Source organism: Urocitellus parryii, chromosome 6 (assembly GCF_045843805.1).
Source record: "Urocitellus parryii isolate mUroPar1 chromosome 6, mUroPar1.hap1, whole genome shotgun sequence".
In the NCBI taxonomy this organism is placed as follows: Eukaryota; Metazoa; Chordata; class Mammalia; order Rodentia; family Sciuridae; genus Urocitellus; species Urocitellus parryii.
The window spans coordinates 88,473,624-88,496,162 of NC_135536.1; the positions used below are offsets into that span (position 1 = coordinate 88,473,624).

At 34.8% G+C, this 22,539-nt stretch overlaps 1 protein-coding gene across 1 annotated transcript in view; it reads right to left on the minus strand.

Annotated features, from left to right (window-relative positions):
* Positions 1–22,539, minus strand: part of Ino80 (INO80 complex ATPase subunit) — a 136,094-nt gene that overhangs the window by 82,249 nt on the left and 31,306 nt on the right. The window contains exons 2-14 of the mRNA XM_077799815.1: positions 21,638–21,823; positions 21,229–21,398; positions 21,065–21,132; positions 18,076–18,237; positions 15,793–15,913; positions 14,078–14,292; positions 7,916–7,969; positions 6,935–7,138; positions 4,047–4,242; positions 2,910–2,977; positions 1,843–2,052; positions 1,290–1,370; positions 316–411 (exon numbers count right to left, since the gene is read on the minus strand). Coding sequence (XP_077655941.1) covers positions 316–411; positions 1,290–1,370; positions 1,843–2,052; positions 2,910–2,977; positions 4,047–4,242; positions 6,935–7,138; positions 7,916–7,969; positions 14,078–14,292; positions 15,793–15,913; positions 18,076–18,237; positions 21,065–21,132; positions 21,229–21,398; positions 21,638–21,780 — 1,788 coding nt within the window. The 5' untranslated portion in view covers positions 21,781–21,823. The remainder of the gene's footprint in view (positions 1–315; positions 412–1,289; positions 1,371–1,842; positions 2,053–2,909; positions 2,978–4,046; positions 4,243–6,934; positions 7,139–7,915; positions 7,970–14,077; positions 14,293–15,792; positions 15,914–18,075; positions 18,238–21,064; positions 21,133–21,228; positions 21,399–21,637; positions 21,824–22,539) is intronic.

Below are 22,539 nucleotides of genomic sequence, written 5' to 3' on the forward strand. Positions count from 1 at the left end.
TGATAAGACCTGCCAAACTCATAACCAAATAAGGGTATAATATGACAATGTGACCAGGAGCAACAATTCATGGAACAAATACAGCAATTCATTCAAACAGGACTTTGGCTTTCTAACTTATTAAATGTAAAGATGTGATATACTCTCTTATTGTTCCCATAAGTAATTTTCATAGGGACTAGACATAGGCATTTCAGAAACATATAATAAATATAAGAAATTTTAAAGGAAAGTAATTATATTAGCAAGGAAACAAAAGAAGAGTCAGAAAGTTTACCTTAAAGAGCAATAAGTTTTTTGTTAGATTGATTTTACCTTAAATTTAGGAACAAATCTAGTGAACTCCTGGTGCCAATTGTTAAGTGTAGAAGCAGGTGAAATTATTAAGAAAGGTCCCCAAATGTTCTCTCTCTGCAACAGAAAAACTGGGTAAGGCAACCGAAGGAAAACTAAAAAAAATGTAATTAAAAATTATAATTAAGTAATGACAAGAGGGGTTTAAGAATAGGTGACACATTAGAACATGAGAAACAGTTATCTATTTACCAAATTGCCAAATCTGTACATTTAATAATAATGGTCTATGTTAATACAGTAAAATTGACAAGGACATACTATGAGAATTTAAAAAACAAACAAACAACTATGCCATCTTCTGACATCTTATGTATCTTTTTCCACATTTTTTATTGGTGTGTTATAATTATATAATCATTTGTGACATTAACTTGAATGTATTATTTTCTCTTATACTTGATAATCATAACAATTTTACAATTATTTAATGGATATAGAACTTCTTCCTTTTCTTAAATTTGTATTTTTATTCATGTTTTCTCATTTAATTCTTGCAAAATTCCTATAAAGTATGATATCCCTATTTTATAGAAAAGGAAACTAAGTCTCACAGAATTAAAGTGAAATCAGCTTCAGAAGGTTAAATGGACTGCTCAAGTATACTCTGAAGGAAGGGTACAACCTTGACATGAACACAGAACTTCTGATCTAATAATGAGAGCATACTTACTGGCTACTACACTGGTAGCTCTCAAGGAGGGGGGCGGTGAGAGACAGTGATTCAAACCACACATGTTCAATACTGTCCTGGCTCCCCTTGAAAATCAAAATGTTACACAGTACCATTCTGTTCTGTAAAGAGCTTCAGGACAAAGATCAAGTCATATTCTCTTGTTATGCTACAGAGCCTACAGTGCCTACAGTAACTTTCTCAATATAAAAATGACCCTCAGTTTTAGAGAGCAAAAGACTGAGAGGCTACATCTACTCACCTCAGCCAGATGGGCCAGGAGGGCAATGCTCTGTACTGTTTTACCAAGGCCCATTTCATCAGCAAGAATGCCATTAATACCCTGGATGGGGGAAAGAGAGGGGAGGAATACATGATCAACACCTCGTACCTTTCATCACACAGAATTCCACCTACTGCCCAAAACAACTATCAGACTTGATCAAACAAAAGTGAGTGCAGATACACAGCCTTGGTACTATCACCAAAGTCTATAATGATGTATTCTGCCAAACCTACAGCACTGATATATGAGACCAATAGGCCATGGCCAGTTCCTTAGTTCATCTAACCCAGACTCAGAGGCAAACAATCAAGTTTATTGAGACCACAAAAGACAAAACTACATGCATATATAAACATTCTTCAAAGACTCTCCAGGTTATAAACATAGAAAATGCTTTCTGCCCCTTGTCAACAGAAAGTTTTTGAAAAGAGTTAAAATCTAAACGTGTTTATGTTTCACAATTACAAAACCAAAAGAAAAACAGACAATGAACAAAAAAGAATGGGAATGACATAGTTCTAAAATTCACCTGTTCATACAGATTGGCCAACCAATTCATGCCTTTCAGTTGGTAACCTTTCAATTTCCCATTAAAAATTGTGGGCTGTGGAATATCTTCACCGGCCCGGATAGATGGGTTTGCCAAGCTGTAACTCTCCCCAAACCCAGTGCCAGACTTGTTTGCTGCTCGTAGAGCAGCTGCTCGACTTTCTTTTGCATCTTCATCAAATGACCTCGTCTAGAAATAAAGAATAATAGAAGTAAAAAATATTAAATGCAAATAAAATTCAAAACAAGATATCTACTGTACTAAGAAAAAATTGAAACAAAATTTCTGATATTATAATTTGATATTCTATCACATTATTCATAATATACTATAAGCATATTACTGATATTATCTAACATACAATTATATTGAGAATATTTTTAATATCATGTTTTCAATGGACATACACTAAACCACATTACAAAATTACTTGTTACATCAAGAAATTTATTAAAGATTCAATATAAAATTTGTTTGACTGATTGGAGGTAGTGGGTGAAGGCATTTATATTGATTCTTGATCTGGACCCTGTCAAAGTCACGAAGAGTCTCCTACAAAATACATTTAACTACATTTTCTTAATTCAACTTAACTGTACTTTTTCTGATTTTATTAAATATCTCCATATAAGATAATAACAGACAGTAAGTAATTACTAAAGTGAATAATAGCTAGCATTTTCCTTAAGGCATATTACTCTTTCAATAAGCCAACACTGTGATCTTTTTAACTAAAACAACCATGATACATTTCATATACTAACCATGATTACTCAAGGAAGGTGGGGGGAAGCAAACTGTTTTGACTTCTATCAATACACTCTTAGTGCTTAGAAAAGTGAATATTCATTATTATGTTTTACCTAAAGTAGTTCCACTATTCTGAAGTAAAGAGACTCGCAATTACCACCCTATATACACAATGACATGTTGGCTAATGCTTTTAATTGAAAATGTGATAAGAATAAAGGGCAAACACCAAAGTTAAAGGTTATACTTTATTTCCAGGGCCAATTATACCACACCTTTTCATTTTTAAGACTCACCCGAGCTTGGTGAATATGGTAAGCATTTTCAGCATTCTTCAGGGCTTGGGCTTTAAAATGGTTACTATCTGAAAAGGAAAACCTGTAGATTATCACACCACATCTCCTTCAAAGACAATTCAGGCCAACATATGGATCCCTGATTTCCCCATTCTACTAATCCCTAAGATCACAAAGGATGGAGGAGAAGAAAGGCTAAATTCTTTGACAGAGTAAAGAGTTAGAAACATAACAGAGGCAGAGGGCTGCCTTGGTCTTCCATAGCCAAAGCCAGCTCATAAAAACTACTGGGCATAGAGATCCACTGTCTTTCAGAACTGGGGTTTCTTCTACAATATGATATCACATTGGGCACAATGACACATGCCTTTAATCACAGTGACTTGGGAAATTGAGGCAGGAGGATCACAAGATCAAGGCAGCCTCAGCAACTCAGCAAGAATCTCAAAATAAAAATCTAAAAGGACTGGTGATGTGCCTCAGTGGTAAAGCACCCCCTAGGTTCAATCCTCATTACCAAAACAAACAAAGACAACTATTAAAAAAAAAAATCTAATACCAATAGCCAGAACAAGTAAAAAAAAACAATGATGTTTCAAAATCATAATATATTTATTCTAGGTATAACTATTTGAACAGATGAAACAAAGGTATGTATAACCCCAATATACTCTAAAACACTCCCATTCTTGTTTATATCTAGGACTACATAATCTTGATCACTACTACCTGTGAAATTCTTCTCAAACTTCATTCCAATTTCTCCTTCCCCTTGTGTCACAAATATACCAAAACTGACTAGTCTCTTTCTCATGCTTTTATCACCAAGGATCTTGTTATGTAAGAGGTGAATTTCTCTGCTACAAAAGTTTACTAAATTTCTAATAACAATTCACAAAATATAATATATTCCAAAACTTGCAAGATCTCATAACCATATCCTTTCCTTTGCAAATTCTTTTATCAGTCATTTTATAGGCATCTTCTCTAGAAACAACCTCTCTTCTCTAATACAATCAATTCCCGTTTTCTAACCAATATTACCTATGAATCAAAACAAAGCTTACAAGAATTAATAACCTTAGATATGAAAAATAGAGAGAACCTGCTTTGTTTAGCTTCTGGCTCAGTACTCACCATAATCTTCCTGTGTGATGTTAACTACAACGCCTCCACCAATGTCAATTTGTCTCTGGGTAGAAGTGTCTTCCAGTTTCCGTAAGATTTCTTCCTGTATCCCATCATGACCCATATCTCGCTTGCGACTCATGAAATGGGCATACAACTCTGTCTGGGTGATTAAGAAGTTGAGTTTTCGCTGCTGTCTCTTAGCCTAAACCAGGGGAAAGTTAAAAGTAAAAATAGAGCAAAATCACTGGTAGTCAACAGAATTTGTCAAAATTTCATACACTTTGCAAAAATTACTTAACAAGCCCTTTGACTTTATTTTTTGGTACCAGGAATTGAACCCAGAAGTGCTTAACCACTGAGCCACATCCCCCACACTTTTAATATTTTATTTTGAGACAGGGTCTCATTAAGTTACTTAGGGCCTTGGTAAGTTACTGAGGCTGGCTTTGAATTAGTGATCCTTTGCCTCAGTCTCCCAAAGTGGTGGGATTACAAGTGTGAGCTACTAGCTGGTGTTAAAAAGTTACCCTTTTAACATTAAGAAGGTAAAACTACCAGTGAACAATTCTATTTAGCCAAGTCACTGGTAATAAATGCAAGAAGGAATAATTTTCATTTATAGTTTAATAATAACTGGTATTTTCCTCTCTTTACAACATGAAAACTTTTGTCCCACAGATTTTTGTATAAAATGTTTATGTCTTTGCTACATTACTTTTTGATAATGGCACTGGAACATCAACTGAATTTAAACAGATGTTATAATCCGAGTGGCAATGTGTATAGCTTTATTATTTTTAAAAATGTGTTAAAAACTCTTCTCTAGCCAGGCATGGTAGCAGGAGGATCCTGAGTTCAAAGTCAGCTTCAGCAACTTAGCAAGGTCCTAAGCAACTCAGTGATACCCTGGCCCTAAAAATATTTAGGGGATGTAGCTCAGTACTTAAGTGCCCCTGGGTTCAATCCCTAGTACAAAAAATAAATAAATACATAACTAAAAGGCAAAATAAGTGAGTAGAAACTATAAATTATTCTCAAAGTCAGTATCTGGGAACAATAGCACAAAGGGAAAACAACTCTCTCCAAAACAATCTATAATTCATCTGTAATAATGATAAATATAAGCAAAACATGAATATAAACTAACACAATAGCAATTGGGTATAGGCCCAGAACATAGGAAGCTGAGGCTGAAGGAGGACAATTTAAGTCTAGGAGTTCAAGACCAGCTTGGGTAACACAGCAATATACCATCACCAAAGAACAAAAACATGAATGTGGACCAACATGGACACACGTACATACAAACACATACTTTTTAGATGGGGGAAGTTCTGGTTATTGAACCCAGGGCCTTGCTTGTGGTAACCAGCATTTGATAAATGGGTTACACCCCAGCCCTATAGTGCTTTCTTGAAAATGTGAAAAAAATTAAAAGAAAAAAAAACATTGTGTCAATAAATAAAATTATCCTTAAGATAAACAATGAGTAAATAATCAAAACAACAATCCTGAATTATATGGAATATAGTAAATACTATAATTATGAAACCAAATTCATAATTTTGAATATTTTATAACAAAATTCAAACGAAGTATACTTGATTTGTTCTTAATACACCTCCCCAAAAGGAAAACATAAAATAAGGCATACTGCAAAGTAAGGTCTAAAGTTCTAAAGCAGTACTTTACAAAGAAGTACTCTATATAAAATTGACCCTTTTCTCTCTCTTTTTTTTTTTTTAATATTCATTCTTAAGTTTTAGGTGGACACAATATCTTTATTTTACATTTATATGGTGCTGAGGATTGAACCCAGTGCCTCCTGCATGTTAGGTGGGCACTCTACCACTGAGCCACAACCCCAGGTCCCCCTTTTCTCTTTAAGACATTATTGTACTTGAGCCAAATTCAAATCAAAAGAAAATTTTAAAAGCCAAAGTGTCATCAAGAAAATCTTTCAACATTAAAAGAAATTTTTAAAATACGAGATTTCCTTTTCACTTTAAAGTTAATTATTACTTGTTTTTTTTAAAACTTATTTTATTTATTTATTTTTTAGTTGTACACAATACGTTTATTTTGTTTACTTATTTTTGTGTGGTGTTGAGGATCGAACCAAGGGCCTCGAGCATGCCAGGCAAGGCTCTACTGCTGAGCCACAACCCCAGCCCTATTACTTGGTTTAATTGAACAAAGTATTAAGGAAACAATAAAGATACATCAAAAAGTTTATTTCAAAAATTCTGAGAAGAAAACATACAAATCAACATAACCGTGACTGAAACTACCATCAGTTATTCTTCAATAAGTCAAGAGAATGTAGGTCTCACAAACCTAGATGGTTTTGCAAACCAAACTACTGTGAGATAGAGGGAGGTCTTAGAAAACTGAGTTAATTGTCTATTACACCTCTCTGATCTAAATCTAGCCCATAATCCAATAAACTGAAACTACAGTCAGTACACAGAAACAAGTTAAGATAAACGATAAGGTATTTTCTTTTCCTTTTTGTTCATTCCTTTGCTGATGTTGTTCCTCCAGACACATACAGGAATGAGATTTATAGAATAGAAGAAGGTAGCATAAAGAAAAGAGGCAAAAGGCCAGGGGAAAGCCTTAGTGGAGAATAAAAACAGAAATTGGTTTAGTGGAGTAAAGTCACTATCCTCAAAATTAGATCTTTAATAAAAGATTTCTAGAGGTGGGAGTGTAGCTCAGCAGTTAGAGCACTTACCTGGTATGCATGCACCACTGGGTTCAATCCCCCAGATACCACAAAAATAATTTTTTTTTGCCTTGATGATTTCATTGGTTAATTAAATGTACAATGTTCAAAGCACTGATAGGGTGGAAGTAATTATCATCTTCAAAATTTTATGCTTTTGTCCTACCTCCCGCATTTCCTCATCCAACTTCCGCTGCTCCAGAGCTTCCTTCTCGGCACGCTTGCGGTGTTCCTTCTCCACCTTCTCATATTTCTTCCAGTACAGAAGCATCTCCTTAGTGAGGCGGCGAGCACGAGGCAAAGTTTCCTTACAGTTCTTCTGGGCCTGCAAAGCTGCTCGACGTACCTCCTTCATGCACTGGTGGGCAAGCTACAAGATACAACGTTGCCATGATGGGAGACACCAACACGGAGTGACAGTTCTCTCTGGACAGTATGTGACCATAGGAGGAGTGTTCAGTATGAACACTATGGTCACATCTTTCTTCCCCAACTTGATTAATGTCCCTGGTACAATACTATAACCCAGGCTTAGATTCTGAGGTAATATCAAGGATAAGAAATCTATGCACATCTACAACCTTAAAAGATGAAACAAAGTATAATTACTAAGAAGGATCAGGGAAGTTATCAAGCATTATCACACATATAAATAGTGAATACCTATCACTACTTTTTATACTATTTTAAAGTTAACATACATTAATTTAATCTTCCCAAACCCATGAAATTGTTATTATTTCATTTTATAGATGAGAAAACATAAAGCCTGAATGACTAGTCCACAAAAATACAACTAGTAGCATTACCTCATCTGATCCTCAAGACAAAAGTTCTATTGTTTCCCTTTAAGAAAAGATTTTCATAACATCATTTCTTAGATAAAGAAGCTGGAGCAAAATAATTTGTCCAAGGAAATAAACAGACTATTGATGGTCTTATGAAAAAAACCCCCAGATATTAGTAATGTGAAGAATAATAATTTTACTTATTAAGTAGATTGAGAATATTTAGAAACTCTCTTAGGTATTATTAGATTTATAATCAACAGGTCTTAACAGACAATGGCAGGAAGAATGGATCCAAAGAACAGGAACATATTTATACCAGCAAAACATGAAATGGAAATACAAAACTGCAATGTTACCTTTCGGCTATTGGTGAGAAACAGGTTACGAGCTGAAGCTTTCTGCTTGTTGGCCTAAAACATTTAAAAGTAATATTTCATTTAGGATTCATTTTTCAAATAAGATTATGTAGCCTGACAGTGTCTTTTATTCAATTTCTAGGGGACTGAAAAATAAAATGTCAAGTAAATGCAATACACGTTACCTCTAAAAGTTATACAGATGTACTATTTTGGAATCACACACAAAGCTAATAAAGTAGCATTAAGAAGAATCTAGTGCCATAGTTGGCCTAAATATTATGAATACAAATGAAAAGAATTTAAGTTATAAGTCTTGAAGTAGACTAAGAGAATATATTACAACCAAACTTTAATCTACCCTGACTACAGCACACTGTTTTCCAGAACCAACCTGAAAGGCTGTTAGTACACCCAGATACCCAGATCCAGGACTGTTATGAGGAAGGTAAATTAACTTTCCAGTTCACCTTCAAAAATCCCATCACCAACCAGGATAAACCTGCTGCCACTATTTCTCAAAGTCTCATTTTCTCCAAGGCAGACCTAACATAAGATGACTGACAGCCCAGAATCCAGTCTCCAGCTTTTAAAATCTTCCACTTCATGCCAAGCATGTAATCACAGTGGCTTAGGAGGCTAAGGCAGGAGGACCATGAATTCAAAGCTAGCCTTGTCAACTTAGCAAGGTCCTAAGCAACTTAGCAAGACCTGTCACTAAATAAAATACAAAAAGTGCTGGGGATATGGCTCAGTGGTTGAGTGCTCCTGGGTTCAATTCCTGGTTACCCCCCCCCCCAAAAAAAAAGAAAAACAATTTCCACTCCAACTTAAAAAACAAAACAAAACAAACCTCAATAAAGAAACCCAATTTCTTATGTCCATTTAACATGGAAGAATATAGAAGAGATTCTCTGACAATTCAGCCACTTCCTCTGATGCTAAAGAAACAATGAATTCAAAGTTACAGACAGCCAGAGGCCATTTCTGTAATATCCCTACCTCAGATAGCCTGCTTACAGGAACTTTTAAGCCTTTAATCAAAAATTTCCTCTTAATAATTTAAGAATTAGTAGCTAAGCCAACAATCTCAAACATTCCCACTGAAAAGCCTTTATCATTGGAACATCATCATCTAAAATTCCTTCATGAGGTACTAAAGCCAGGTTTCCCATTAACTTTCCTATTAAGAATACTCAGACATAAATGATTTCTAGAAATACTATGGGGGGAAAAAAGAATAATTTTTATAGTGGTGAAGCACCATCATACCGAGAAATCAAAGCTAGTATTATCATATTGGGGAAGATGTATCATGTGTCACCTGATATACCAAGGACATATGATTTCTATGATAATCCTACCAAAATGGATAACCCAAACATAATCACCTGATAAAAGCAGACAAATCCAAATTCAAAAATATCTTCAAAATAACATCTTCAAAAACAACAATGTCACAAAACACAGAGGTACTCTTTCAGATTCAAGAGATTTAACAACTAAATGCAACATGTAGTCCTAGATTGTATTCTGTATTTAATTCAGAGAAAAAAAGGGATATAAAGGAATTATTGAGACAACTAATGAAATTTTAATATGGACTATGGATCAGATAATATTATTATTTCACTATAAGTTCCTAATCTTATAACTGCATTGTGCTTTTGTATGAGAATTCCTTTTCCTTAAAAAACACAATGAAGGAATAAGTTTAACAGACTGTCTCAAAATATATAGTTGAATGAAAAAAGAAACTGAAAATAGTTTAGGGAAAAGAAAAAAAACATACATATGTATATAACAGAAACTAATGAGACAAACAATTGCTAAGTGTGAATTTCAAAATATATTTGGCAGATCCTTGATTTATTCTTGCCATGTTTTAAATTTTTGAATTAATTTTAGATTTACAAACAGTTGCAAAATAGTACATTTTCTTACACTTCCACCTGCTTCCCTAATTTTAACAGCTTATACATAACCTCAAAATAATTATTAGGAAAAGAAAACTTAACAGTGATATATTAAACTTTGTAAGAAACATGGAGAATTGAACCCAGTGCCTCCTACATGTTATGCAAAGGCTCTACCAGTGAGCTACATACTCCCCTGGAGAGGCTACGAAATTATTACCTGAACTACAGATCTTATTAGAAGGTTAAGAATTTTTCAACTCATATCTTCTTATTGTTCCAAGATTATATGCACAATCCCACACAGCAATTCATATTTTCTCTCTCTGTGTAGGTCTTTTCTTGTGTGTCCTTGACGTCTTTTTTTTCCACTAGGGATTGAACTCGGGGGCACTAGACTAATGAACCACATCCCCAACACTATTTTGTATTTTATTTAGAGACAAGGTCTCACTGAGTGCTTAGCTGGCTTTGAACTAGCAATCCTCCTGTCTCAGCCTCCTGAGCCACTAGGATTACAGGCATGTGCCATGCTCCTTGGCACTTTTGAAGAACTAATCATTTATGAAAAATGTCCTCCAATTTGGGTTTTTTTGTTTGTTTGTTTTGTTTTTAAACTTCTTTGTTTTGAAAGCGGGAATTAATTTTTAATATTTATTTTTTAGTTTTAGGTGGACACAATATATTTTTTAACTTTTATGTGGTGCTGAGGATCGAACCCAGTGCCTCACGCATACTAGGTATGCACTCTACCACTGAGCCACAACCCCAGCTTTCTGTTATTTTTTATGATAAAAATCAGGTTGTGTATTTTGATACAAGTAACACAGAAACAATGTGTTCATCTTAGTGCATTAAATCAAGGGATTCCTGATGTCAAGATTTAAAGTATTAGTGATGTTAATTGAATATTTGATTAAGACACTTTCTGCCAGTTTGGAAAATTAATACATTCACCTATATTTCTGTATCCTGTGTATGTATGTCACCATGAGTTCACAGAAAGATCTTTGATTCAAATTCAACTCCAGGCTTCATTTTGCTTTCCCAATCTTTATTTATAACTCCACTATCACACAGTATGAAAGTGGCTCTCATCTACAATACATTTACCTCAGTTGTTCATAGTTTTTTGTTGTTGTTGTTTTGTTTTGTTTTGTTTTTGTACCAAGAACTGAACCCAGGAATGCTTATAAACTGTGTCATATCCCTCAGCCCTTTAGTTTTTCTGTTTCAAGACAGGGTCTCACTAAGAAATTACTTAGGGCTTCACAAAATTTTTGAGGCTGGCTTTAAACATGCAATCCTCCTGCCTCAGCCTCCGAGCCACTGGGATTAATAGTGAGTGCCACTGCACCCAGCTACACAATTTTTAAATTACTAATCCATCCCCTTTGAGAAACACATTTACAATGTTAACTTTAGCCTTTCTACAGACTTCTTTTGGTCTTTAGCCTCTCATATACAGTCACTGTTTTCTTCTGCTACTTTGGTTAATTCATTTCTTCTTCACTCCCTAAAATGTGATTGATATACATTTTTAAACACAATTAAGTTCATTTATTAGTGTTTGTATTTCACTTGCCGCAATACAGTATTACATACATATCTCTCCACATCTTGGTTAGTTTTATCAGTTCTATTTATTTTGGGATTCGTGAGGAGTGTCTGAAATATTAATGTTTCTAAAAGTCATCCCTACACTAAAAGATAGACTTCAAGACTCCTCTTCATTCCTGCTGTGCTGTTCCCATAAATCCCTTTCATAAAAATCTCTTTCATGGGTCTGCAAAGAAAATTACTTAATTTTTGTTTACCCTTCTTAAATTTTTTTTTGTAGAACTGTGCAACTATTTGTGTATTTACTTGTATCCTCATTTTTCTTACATGAAGAGTAATATACACGACTGTGCTTTTTTCCTTACTTAACAGTGTACCTTAGAAATCACTCTATATCAGAACAAAGAGAAATCTGATATTTTTTAACAGCTGCATAGTGCTTCATTGTGTGAATCTATCACAGTTTTACTCAGGTATTCTTTCAAGGATGGGCCTTTAGGTTGTTTCCATTATTTCATAACTACAAATACTGCTGTGATAAATATTATTATGCACATGTAATGCATCAGAATGCCTTTCTCCACAGCATTCCTAATAGAATGTGTTCACTTTCAAATTTTTTACCAATGTAATAAATATGTCTGTCCTTTGTCTTTCGACTTTCAAGAGGTTGGTTTTTTTGTTTTGTTTTGTTTTGGTATTACTGGCAACTGAACCTAGGAGCACTTTACTACTAAATTATCTCCCTAGGCCATTTTCTATTTGTTTTTTTGAGAAAGGGTCTCAGTAAGCTGCCAAGGTTTATCTACAACTTTTAACTCTCCAGCCTCAGTTTCCTGAGTAGCTAGGATTATAGGCATATACAACTAGATCCAACAAGATTTCTTAATATATCAGAGTAAACAGCCCTCTGAATGTGATATTTAATGTAAATAATTTCTCCCAATTTTTTGTCTATTGTTTTCTAATTTTGGTTATTTCTTGCTCATGTAAATTTTATGAGGAATGCAATTATGTCTCTTTCAGCATTTGTAGGATTTATTTTTTCTTCAAATTGAGGTCTCTACTCCCGTTGGGGCATATAGCATATTTGTGAAATACACATCTTATATTATCTATTTCCAAATGGCTATCTAATTGTCCCAAAACCATTAATCAGAAAGTTCATTAGTTTATTCTACCAGACTATTTGCTTATGCATGTGTCAATACCAGACTTTTTTTAATTATAGAGGTTTTATACCATGTTTCAATGTTTAACAGGGCTTTTCCAATATTCCCTAGCTACTCCTGAATACTGACTGTATCCATATAAACTTTAGTATCAATTATTCTCAATTCATAAAACATCCTGTTTAGAAAATATCCAACTTATAATGAAATATTTCATCTTATCAGGATATCAATTTACCATAAAGGGTAAAAAGCAAACAAGTTGTAAATCTGAGTGGTGAACTACCCTTACTACTTTTAACTTTGAAATAATATCAGAATAAAATGTTATCTAAGTATGTATGGATTCTCTCAGAAACATCTCCTTTTTACTTAATTTTCTCTATTAACACCTATCCATTTGCTGTCAAGTATCTATTGCTATTTTTAAGAAAACTGTTTTCTTGCCAAGTGCTGTGGCGCATGCCTATAATCAGTTACTCAGGAGACTGAGGCAGGGGCAAGATAAATTTGAGGTGAACCTGGGCAAACTAGTGAGATCCTGTCTCAAAATAAAATTTAAAAACTGAGCTGGTGGGTTCTGGGGTTGTGGCCCAGTGGTAGAGTGCTCACCTAGCATGCACAAGGCACTGGGTTCGATCCTCAGCACCACATAAATTTAAAATAGAGATATTATGTCCACCAAAAACTAAAATAAACAAATAAATAAATACTTAAAAAAAAAAAAAAAAAAGCTGAGCTGGGCACAAATTTCAGTGGCAGAGCACCTGCCTAGCATGTACAAGGCCCTGGTCCAATCCCCAGCATCAGAAAAGAAAAGAAAGCACTGGGAATGGTGGTATATAACTGTAAACCTAGCAGTTCAGGAGGCTGACACAAGAGGGTTGTAAGTTCAAGGCCAGCCTCAGCAACTTAGTGAGTCCCTGTCTCAAAATAAAAAACAAAACTGGCTAGGTATGCATCTCAATAGTAAAATGCCCTGGACTAAATCCTCAGCACAAAATAAAAAAAAAGAAAGAAGAAAAAAAAAAAAAGAAAGCTAGGAGCATTTGCCTATACATGTGAAGCACTGGGTTCGATTCTCAGCACCACATTAAAAAAATAAATAAATAAAGATATTACATTCATCTACATTTAAAAAAAGAAAAAAGAAAGCTAGCTATTCGTCCACCAAAGAGGTTTCCCCTCTGGCATTTTGTTTTATGCTATAATTTTTTAACGGGAAACACACACACACAGACACACACACACACACACACACACAATTACTGTATGTCTAAGTCATGAAAGTTTTACACTTCTCCATTTTTTTTTCTTTTAACCAAGGAATATGATGAAACTGTCTTGTGAATTCTGACCAAATTCTGGGAAAAGTTAACTAAAGAGAATATTATTCCTATTCTCTTAATTTCAACAGATTACCTTCATTATTTTTACTTCCTTTCCTGAAAGGATCTAGCTCTCACAAATGCTTCTTAGAGGGTGGGAAGAAAAAGCTTTGGTAATTCATTTACCTTTGGTAATTCCTTTTTCACAATGCTGAGCCACACTTTCCTGCGTCGAGCATTAAGCTGCTCAATGGATAAGTGCTTCTTCTTAGTGCCAGGGGGAGGCGCATCATGAGAAAATTTGGCGAATACTTTGGTCTGGTGGTGGTGGCGACGAGGGGATTCTTCAGAGGAAAGCTCTTCATCTCTTCGTCTTTTTTTCTTTACTTTTTTCAACTTGGCTACAAAGGAAAACAGATGCTTATGAAGCTGTATTTCTTCCATTCCATACAGAAACCTCATCACTACAAGAAAACTCTCGGTGCTTTCCTCATTCTACCTGAAGCTGGCAACATTGCTCCCTTTATCTATGCAGGCCCATAAATATTCCAAGAGAAAAATTTCACTAACTTGGAAAAGAATACTGGATACTCCATCTGTTTCCATGAAAGAGAAATACATAATAAAGCCCTAGAACCAAATTTCTTTTTGAACTCAACACTAGAAAAGGCTTACAAATATCATCAGGCTCAAGGAAGAAACCTATTTGTAATTCGTGGCCATATAAGTGAATCAGGTAGTCCACTATTAACACTGTGTTTAATAAGGGAGTTATTAAATTAAAAAGGAAACCAATTTGTATTTGGTGGTCATGTAAGTTAAAGAAAAGGAACATTAAGTGATATGACACTAAATGCATTAAGTTATATGACACTAAAATCTGTGCGAAAAGCTAGTGGGGCGAGCGAATAGAAAATGAGAAAACAGATATAAAAGGAGGATGTGGGAGATAAGAAGGGAGAAACCTAAAAAGGTATGACTTCAACTCATACCTTCAAGGGAATAAAATTTGCCTTCCACAGATAGTTTAAGACTTTCCCTTCCTGTTTCCTTCCTGGTTTCCAGCTACTTAGAGCTCAACAAGAGAGGAAAGATATAAAACTGTAAACACTACAGGAGATCATCAGGATCTGATCTATTTTAAATCACCTCAGCCAACAACAATTATAACTTACTCCATATATTTCAGGTTACTCGTCATACCTAATGATGCATAAGCAACTTTTTCCCATCCCAGATCACTTTCTTTTTTTTTAAGGGTTTTTTTTGGGGGGGGATGGACACAATATCTTTATTTTATTTATTTTTATGTGGTGCTGGGGAACGAACCCAGTGCCTCATGCATGCTAGGCAAGTGCCCTACAACTGAGCCACAACCCCGACCCCCAAATCACTTTCAACATTGCCAGAGTGCATAGAGAAAACAACAAATACATTAATTTGCTGAAAATCTTTGACCAGGAATCTCTAGTTAAGTTTTTCCAACTCTCAAAAAGACCATAAACCAAATATGAAATAAGGTTAATACTTCCGAACAGAAAGGAGACTAGAGTGTTTCAGGTAAAGCAAATTTCTACTGTATATATATTTTGCTTATATTTTAGCAGGACACCCATAATTCATTCTTTTCTTGTACTATGGATTAAACCCAGGGATGTTGAACCACAAAGCTATACACACAGTGCCCCATCCCCCTCACCTTTTTTTTTTTTTTTTTTTTTTTTTTTTTTTTTGAGACAGGGTCTCATTAAGATGCCCAAGCTGGCCTTAAACTTGCAATCCACCTGCCTCAGCCTCTCAAGGTGCTGGGATTATATGCATGGACCACAGTGTCCAGCCAGCCACACATAATTCTGAAAATTAAGGATGAGTATATGTGGAAGGCAGATCAACATGCTCACCTTTAAGCTTTTTGTCCTCCTTGAATTTCTTTTTTTTGGGTCCAAGTAAGTGTCGTTGTTGCTCATAAAAAGGGTCATAAGTAGAAAGCAGGCCTGCACTGTAGTATTGGTACTGCTGCAACTGAAAAATGCAAAGTGTGTAATAGGCCTGCCTATGTTGTACAGACCAGCCTTAAAATCATCTCTGTGAAAGAAAGCTGAACCTTAGGAAATCATAGCTCCTAAATAAAATATTCTTCCTACAGAGATCAGTAAGAATTTATTACATCAAAGGGAATTTCCTTAACTTCAAAGCAAAATAGCTTTAACTGCTATGCATAATACAGAATGCTGAAAAAAAAAAAAAACTTAGGTAAAAACCTTGAGGCTTCTGAATTTATACCAGATAATTTATTTGCTCCTGATATACTTGAGATGAAATTAATTCCTGACAGAAATTCTCTTACCAATAATAGGTCCCTAGGTTCCTGATGGTTGCCAGTCTGACCTTTACCAGTCAACCAAATTCTTCAATCTTTCAAGTCTTCTCTATTTGTCTTCCATTAAGAGAGTCTACCATTATTATGGATAGTTCCTGTATTACCAGAATTCTAACATGAATAATCTAATTGTTTCCATCCAGGAATCATTTCAAAATTTCACGTAAATTGACCGCCAAATCTCACATTAATTCTGTCTTATTTATTGCTAATGCATAAATACGAAAATAAATTAAAATCAGGTAGTCCACTATTGACATTTTTACCTGGATTATAGACAAAGTATTGTCCAATGACTGAAACTAGGATGGAAGTGTAATATGAAGAACTCTTACGATGTTCTCAAAGGTCAAAATTAAATGAGCCCTCATCAAGCTGTATGCTTAGTTTGTGTTCTTTTCTACAGGTATTCTGTACCAATTTTTTAAAAAATACTTATTTTTTAGTATAGGTAAACGCAATATCTTTATTTTATTTTTTATTTGGTGCTGAAAATTGAACCCAGTGCCTCACGCGTGGTAGGCAAGCGCTCTGCTTCTGAGCCACAACCCCAGCCCTGTACCTCAATTTTTTTTAAATATTTATTTTAGTTGGACACAATATCTTTATTTATTTATATGTGGTGCTGAGGATTGAACCCAGGGCCTCGCACATGCTGGGCAAGCACCTTTCCACTGAGCCAGAACCCCACCCACTGTACCTCAATTTTTAAATGAGCAAATTTGAAGTTACATGCCTTACCAATAGACTATAAAAAAAAAAAAAAAACAATTTGAATTAAATTTGTCAGGAATTCTCCTTATCACTTCTACCAGATTATAAGTTTCAGAATATATATTCAAAGCTTTCTGAACTAACTTTGGACTATAAGAAATTGCTGGAAAATCGTTTAGGTTTCCAAATATGCTATTTTTCATACGGACAATGAATTATACTTCTGGCAAAAATCAAAACACTTTAGTAAGAGTGTCAAATAGTTATCACTTAAAACTAACATCATTTTAATGTTAGTAAGTGAAAAAAAGGAGTTTTCCAAGACAGAACACTTTTAAAGAGCAGTTGCATGTAAACATTCTGGCAGATCCTCAAAAGGTTAAATAAACATAGTTACCATATGACCCTGCAATTCCTCTGCTAAGATAACACCTAAGAGAAGTGAAAACATATCCACACTAATACTTACACACAAATCTTCACAGCAGTACTATTCATAAGTAGCAAGAAATAGAAATAAGCCAATCAGTTGATCAACTGAAGAACAGAACATTTGGCAATAAAAAGGAATGTAGTACAATACAGGCTATAAAAGGGATGGACTTTGAAAAAATTATATTGAGAGAAGCTGCACACACAAAAGACACCGTTGTATAAATCCATTTGTAAGAAATGCTGAGAATGGGAACATTTACAGAAAAAAAAGGTACATTCTTAAGTCCCTTGATTTGACATCTAGCACAGCCCCCAAACAAATAAGGTAGACTGGAAGTTGCCTGGTAGTTGCCTGACACTAAAGAAAAAGAAGAAAATGAATGCAACAGCTCAGGAATATGAGTTTTCTTTCTAGAGTGATGAAAATATTTTACAATTAGTGATGATTCTAATATAATGCTATAAATATACCAAAAACTATTGATTAGCAAGTATTTAAAAGCTGAATTTTGGGTGTATGGATTATGTCTCAATAAGTTGTTCACAACCACCACCACCTAAATATAAAGTTTAAATATATATCTCATTAATGACTACAAACCAGAGAGAGTAAACACCCAGCATGAAGGTCTGAGTTTTCTCTTGAAACCCTCACCTCCTTGTCTTTGCTATACTTATTTTGGTGAAGTTTCTTATATTTGTGTAGTCGAAGCATGTTGTGAAGTTCTTCTCTGCTGAGATTGAGTTCTTCTTCATCATCATCATTGTCTTCACTCTGAGAATCTGCTTCACTGGATTCATCACTTAAAAGAATGTTCTGGAAAATGGCAAAAAATGAAAATATAATTTTCACTATGTTGTTATTCAATTTATAATCCAAGAATTTTTTCCCCAGATCCTAAAACAATGACAAAAACAGCTGGAGAACAGTCATTTCAGTTTCCTTTATATTCCATTTACCAATTCAACTGAAAAACAAAAAAGGATACTATTAAACCTAATAGGAAGGTTATATTGCACTGAGTATACTATACATAAGATTCTCAAGCTAAATTTTAAATTCCAAGGCAAACAAAACCAAACCAAAATCTACCTATAGAATATAGAGGAATAAGAAAAACTCAGCCACAATAACAAAAAAAGGGGAAAAAACCAAATAGCCATTAATTGATGAATGGATAAACAAAATGTGGAATATCTGATAATGAAATATTACTCAGCTATAAAAAAAAGTATTAATATGTGTCACAAAAATAAAGAAGCTTAAAAAATTATGCTAATTGAAAGAAGCTAGGACCACAAATGATGATTCAATTTATGTTAAATTTCCAAAATTGACAAATCAAAAGAGACAGAAAGCAGATTAGTGGCTGGCAGGGACTAGGGGAACTAGAGTGTAGGGAGTGGCTATTAATGACTACATAGCTTCTTTATGAAGTAATGAAATGTTCTCAAATTAGACAGTGGTTATATCTGAGAACAACCTCGTGAACACACAAAAAACTACTAAACTGTATGTTTTAAAAGGTTAAATTTTATGGCAAGTGAAGTGTATCTAAATTTTTTAAAATGTCATGGCTACTTATAAAGATTTATGCATTTCTACCAGAACAAAGCCTTACTGACATTGAGTAAATCAGACCTTTTACACATGAGCCTTTTAAAGTGCACAAGGTAACAGTAAAGAATTTACACTTCTTTTAGCTTTTCACAGGAAAAGAATGAAATTGTGAAATAATTAGTTTTATTTTATTTATTTATTTTGGCGCTTGGGATTGAACTGATAACCTTGTGCATGCTAAGGGAAAAAAATTAGTCTTTATTTTTTTAATTTGTTTTAGTTGTAGACTGATACAATACCTTTATTTATGCATTTTTATGTGGTACTAAGGATCGAATGTAGTTGTTTCACAAATGCTAGACAAGTAGCACCATCACTGAGCTACAATTCCAGCCCCAAATAGTTTTAAGAAGAAATACTATCCTAAATTCAAGTCTGGCCATTAATAGTAACCTTGTAAGAATGTAAATGATATTATACCACTGGTGCTGCTTGTTTAAAACTCCAATGGAGAAGAGGGGAGGGGAGGGGAGGGGAGGGGAGGGGAGGGGAGGGGAGGGGAGGGGAGGGGAGGGGAGGGGGGATAGTAGAGGATAGGAAAGGCAGCAGAATACAACAGACATGAGTATGTCAATATGTAAATCAATGGAAGTGTAACTGATGTGATTCTGCAATCTTTATACGGGGTAAAAATGGGAGTTCATAACCCACTTGAATCAAAGTGCGAAATATGATATATCAAGAACTATGTAATGTTGTTTTTTTTTTTAAATATTTATTTATTTATTAGTTATTGGCGGACACAACATCTTTGTTTGTATGTGGTGCTGAGGATCGAACCCGGGCCGCACGAGGTAGCAAGGTGAGCGCGCTACGGCTTGAGCCACATCCCCAGCCCCAAGAACTATGTAATGTTTTGAACAACCAATTAAAAAAAAGAAAAAAATAAAACTCCAATGGCTTATGATTATTATTAGAATAAAATACAAATTCCTTAAGTGGATGTATGAGGCCCTGTGTGATCACAGCCTCCAATCTCATCTTCTACCACTGCCTTCCATTCACCATGCTCCAAAAGACTGGCCACCTGACCTTCCTTTTCCCCCAAACATACCAAGTTGATTTTTTTCTTTTTGGTACTGGGGATTAAAACTAGGGGCACATAACCACTGAGTTCCACCTGCAGCCCCTGCCCTACCTATAGCCCCTTTTATTTTTAATTTTGAGACAGGGTATTGTTAAGTTGCTGAATTTGATCTAGAACTTGCAATCTTCCTTCCTCAGCCTCCCAAGTCACTGGGATTATATGTGTGTGCCACCGCACACAGCACTAGGTTTTTTTTTTCTTCAATATTTTTTTAGTTGTAATTGACAATACTTTTGTTTTTTTAATTAATTTATTTATTTTTATGTGGTGCTGAGGATTGAACCCATCGTTTCACACATTCTAATCGAGTGCTACACTGCTGAGCCAAAGCCCCAGCTCCCTAAGGTGCTTTTTTAACTCATGAATCCCAAAGTTGTTTCTTCTATTTGAAATGCTCTTACAATTAGACCCTCACATGATTCTCTCTGGTCATTCACAAGTCAGTTGAAATGCTGTGACTTCCTAGTTGACTTGTTTGAAAGTTTTCTTGTTTGAAAGTTTACTTGTTTATAGGCTTACTCACTGCCTCCTCATTTAGAATATAAGCTCCACAGGGCAAGAAACCAATCCATGTTCAGTGGTTCCTGGCACATGAATGCACTCAATCAACATTTATTGCATGATTGAACTACTCATGGACTGATGAAAAATTGATATTCCTGATGACATGAGCCAACAAGGGCAAAGATCTTATCTAATTTGATTACTATATTCCTTTCTCCACTGTGCTTTACCAATGTTTGCTAAAATGATATCACTGAACCTTCTTCAAAATACCACAACCAAGAACCCCTAGGCCCCTAGGGGTATAGCTAAGTACTAGGGCACTTGCCATAAAAACAATCTGTCAATCTATCAGAATGAGTTAACAATTTGCCCTCTATTAGCAATATCAGCAGATTATTTGAACTGTAAACATTCTGCCTTATTTCTTACCTTTAGCCACTTTCTGCTTTTCTTCAACTTGGAGAAGTTATACAAATTCCCCTTGTCAGATTTTGATTCTGTATAAAGAAACAAAAATAAAATGAAATAAAAACAAAAGAATGACTACACCAAGAGAACTGCTAGACCAAAGAGGGATCTCGAGCCACACAGACCTGACTGCAGAACGCCATTCAGCGAGTATGGGTTTAACATTCCAGAACTGCTTGCTCCAGAAGTTTCACCAAGCAATGAATTTGGAGGTTCTTCCTTTACTTGTATTAAGGGATCCCCAGACTGGGGCAATAAGGGATTGTTGTCATCCAGTCCATCTTCACTATCATCGCTATAAATTGAATAGCAAGTCAATAGTCACAGTTCTTCCAGCAAAACATTATACTTTAAAGTTAGTAAAACTAGATATTTTATAGAAGAAATTGATTCTTAGAAAAGGCTGACTGTATTTTACTTAAAAGAAGAAAAAAGAAAACAAAAATCTTAAAATACTTTAACCCTAAAGTCTACAGGGATAAAAGGAATCAGAAATGCGGTACATTATAATACTACAAAGATGAAATAAGATACCTAGAAATATTCCTGTTGAAGATGGCTGATGTTTGTCGCAGGAAATGGTCCAACCGGAGGGCCCTCTCCAGATACTGAAGATAGAGGGGCTTTGCCAGCTCACTGCAGCCGCCATCGTCCCCGGCACCCAACTCTGAGGCCATAGAACAAATCTGTCTTCATGCACAAGGGCCTCCAACTACACAGCTGAAGAACAGAGATAAGTAGTAAAAAAATGAAAAAGACTATTCATTTTCTTTCTCTTGCCTACTCTCTCACAAAATGAAGACAAGTCAGACCACCTAGAACACAAGATACTGAGAAGATAGCATAAAATAAAGATCCATCAAAAATTTAAAAATATTTTTTAAAAAAATAAAATAATGTAGAAGGATCGTGATAAAACTCCTTAGACAATGCCTGTTAATGCTAAGGCACAAATTAAAAGCATAGGATGAATACCAAAATATAGTAACACTGTCATATGTTACAATGAAAATTCGCATAACACATTTTTGAAATAGTACCCTTTTCTCCTACAACTACCCGAATCTATACAAGTTCACTGCTATACACTTCACAGGAGAGAACTACAGGAGTACTTCTCAGCATCACCTTAGAAGTAGTTGTTCCTTCTTCATTTTGCATTAATATAACACATGTGAGAGGTATTCTATTTACAGCGTAATAGATATATTGACAGAGTTTTTTACAATCTCTTGTAAAAATGTCATAATGAGTTTAATTTTAAAATGATTTAGAAAACTGGAGCAAAAAGAATAGAAGGGTCAAAAAAAACCAGGCAGACCTTATGATTTCTTTTTGCTACCTTATGTTGTTAAACATGAAGTCAAAATGTCTTCACTTGAGGAATTATATCAGCACAACTTTTCCCACAACTATCTTTTATGTAATACCTTCTA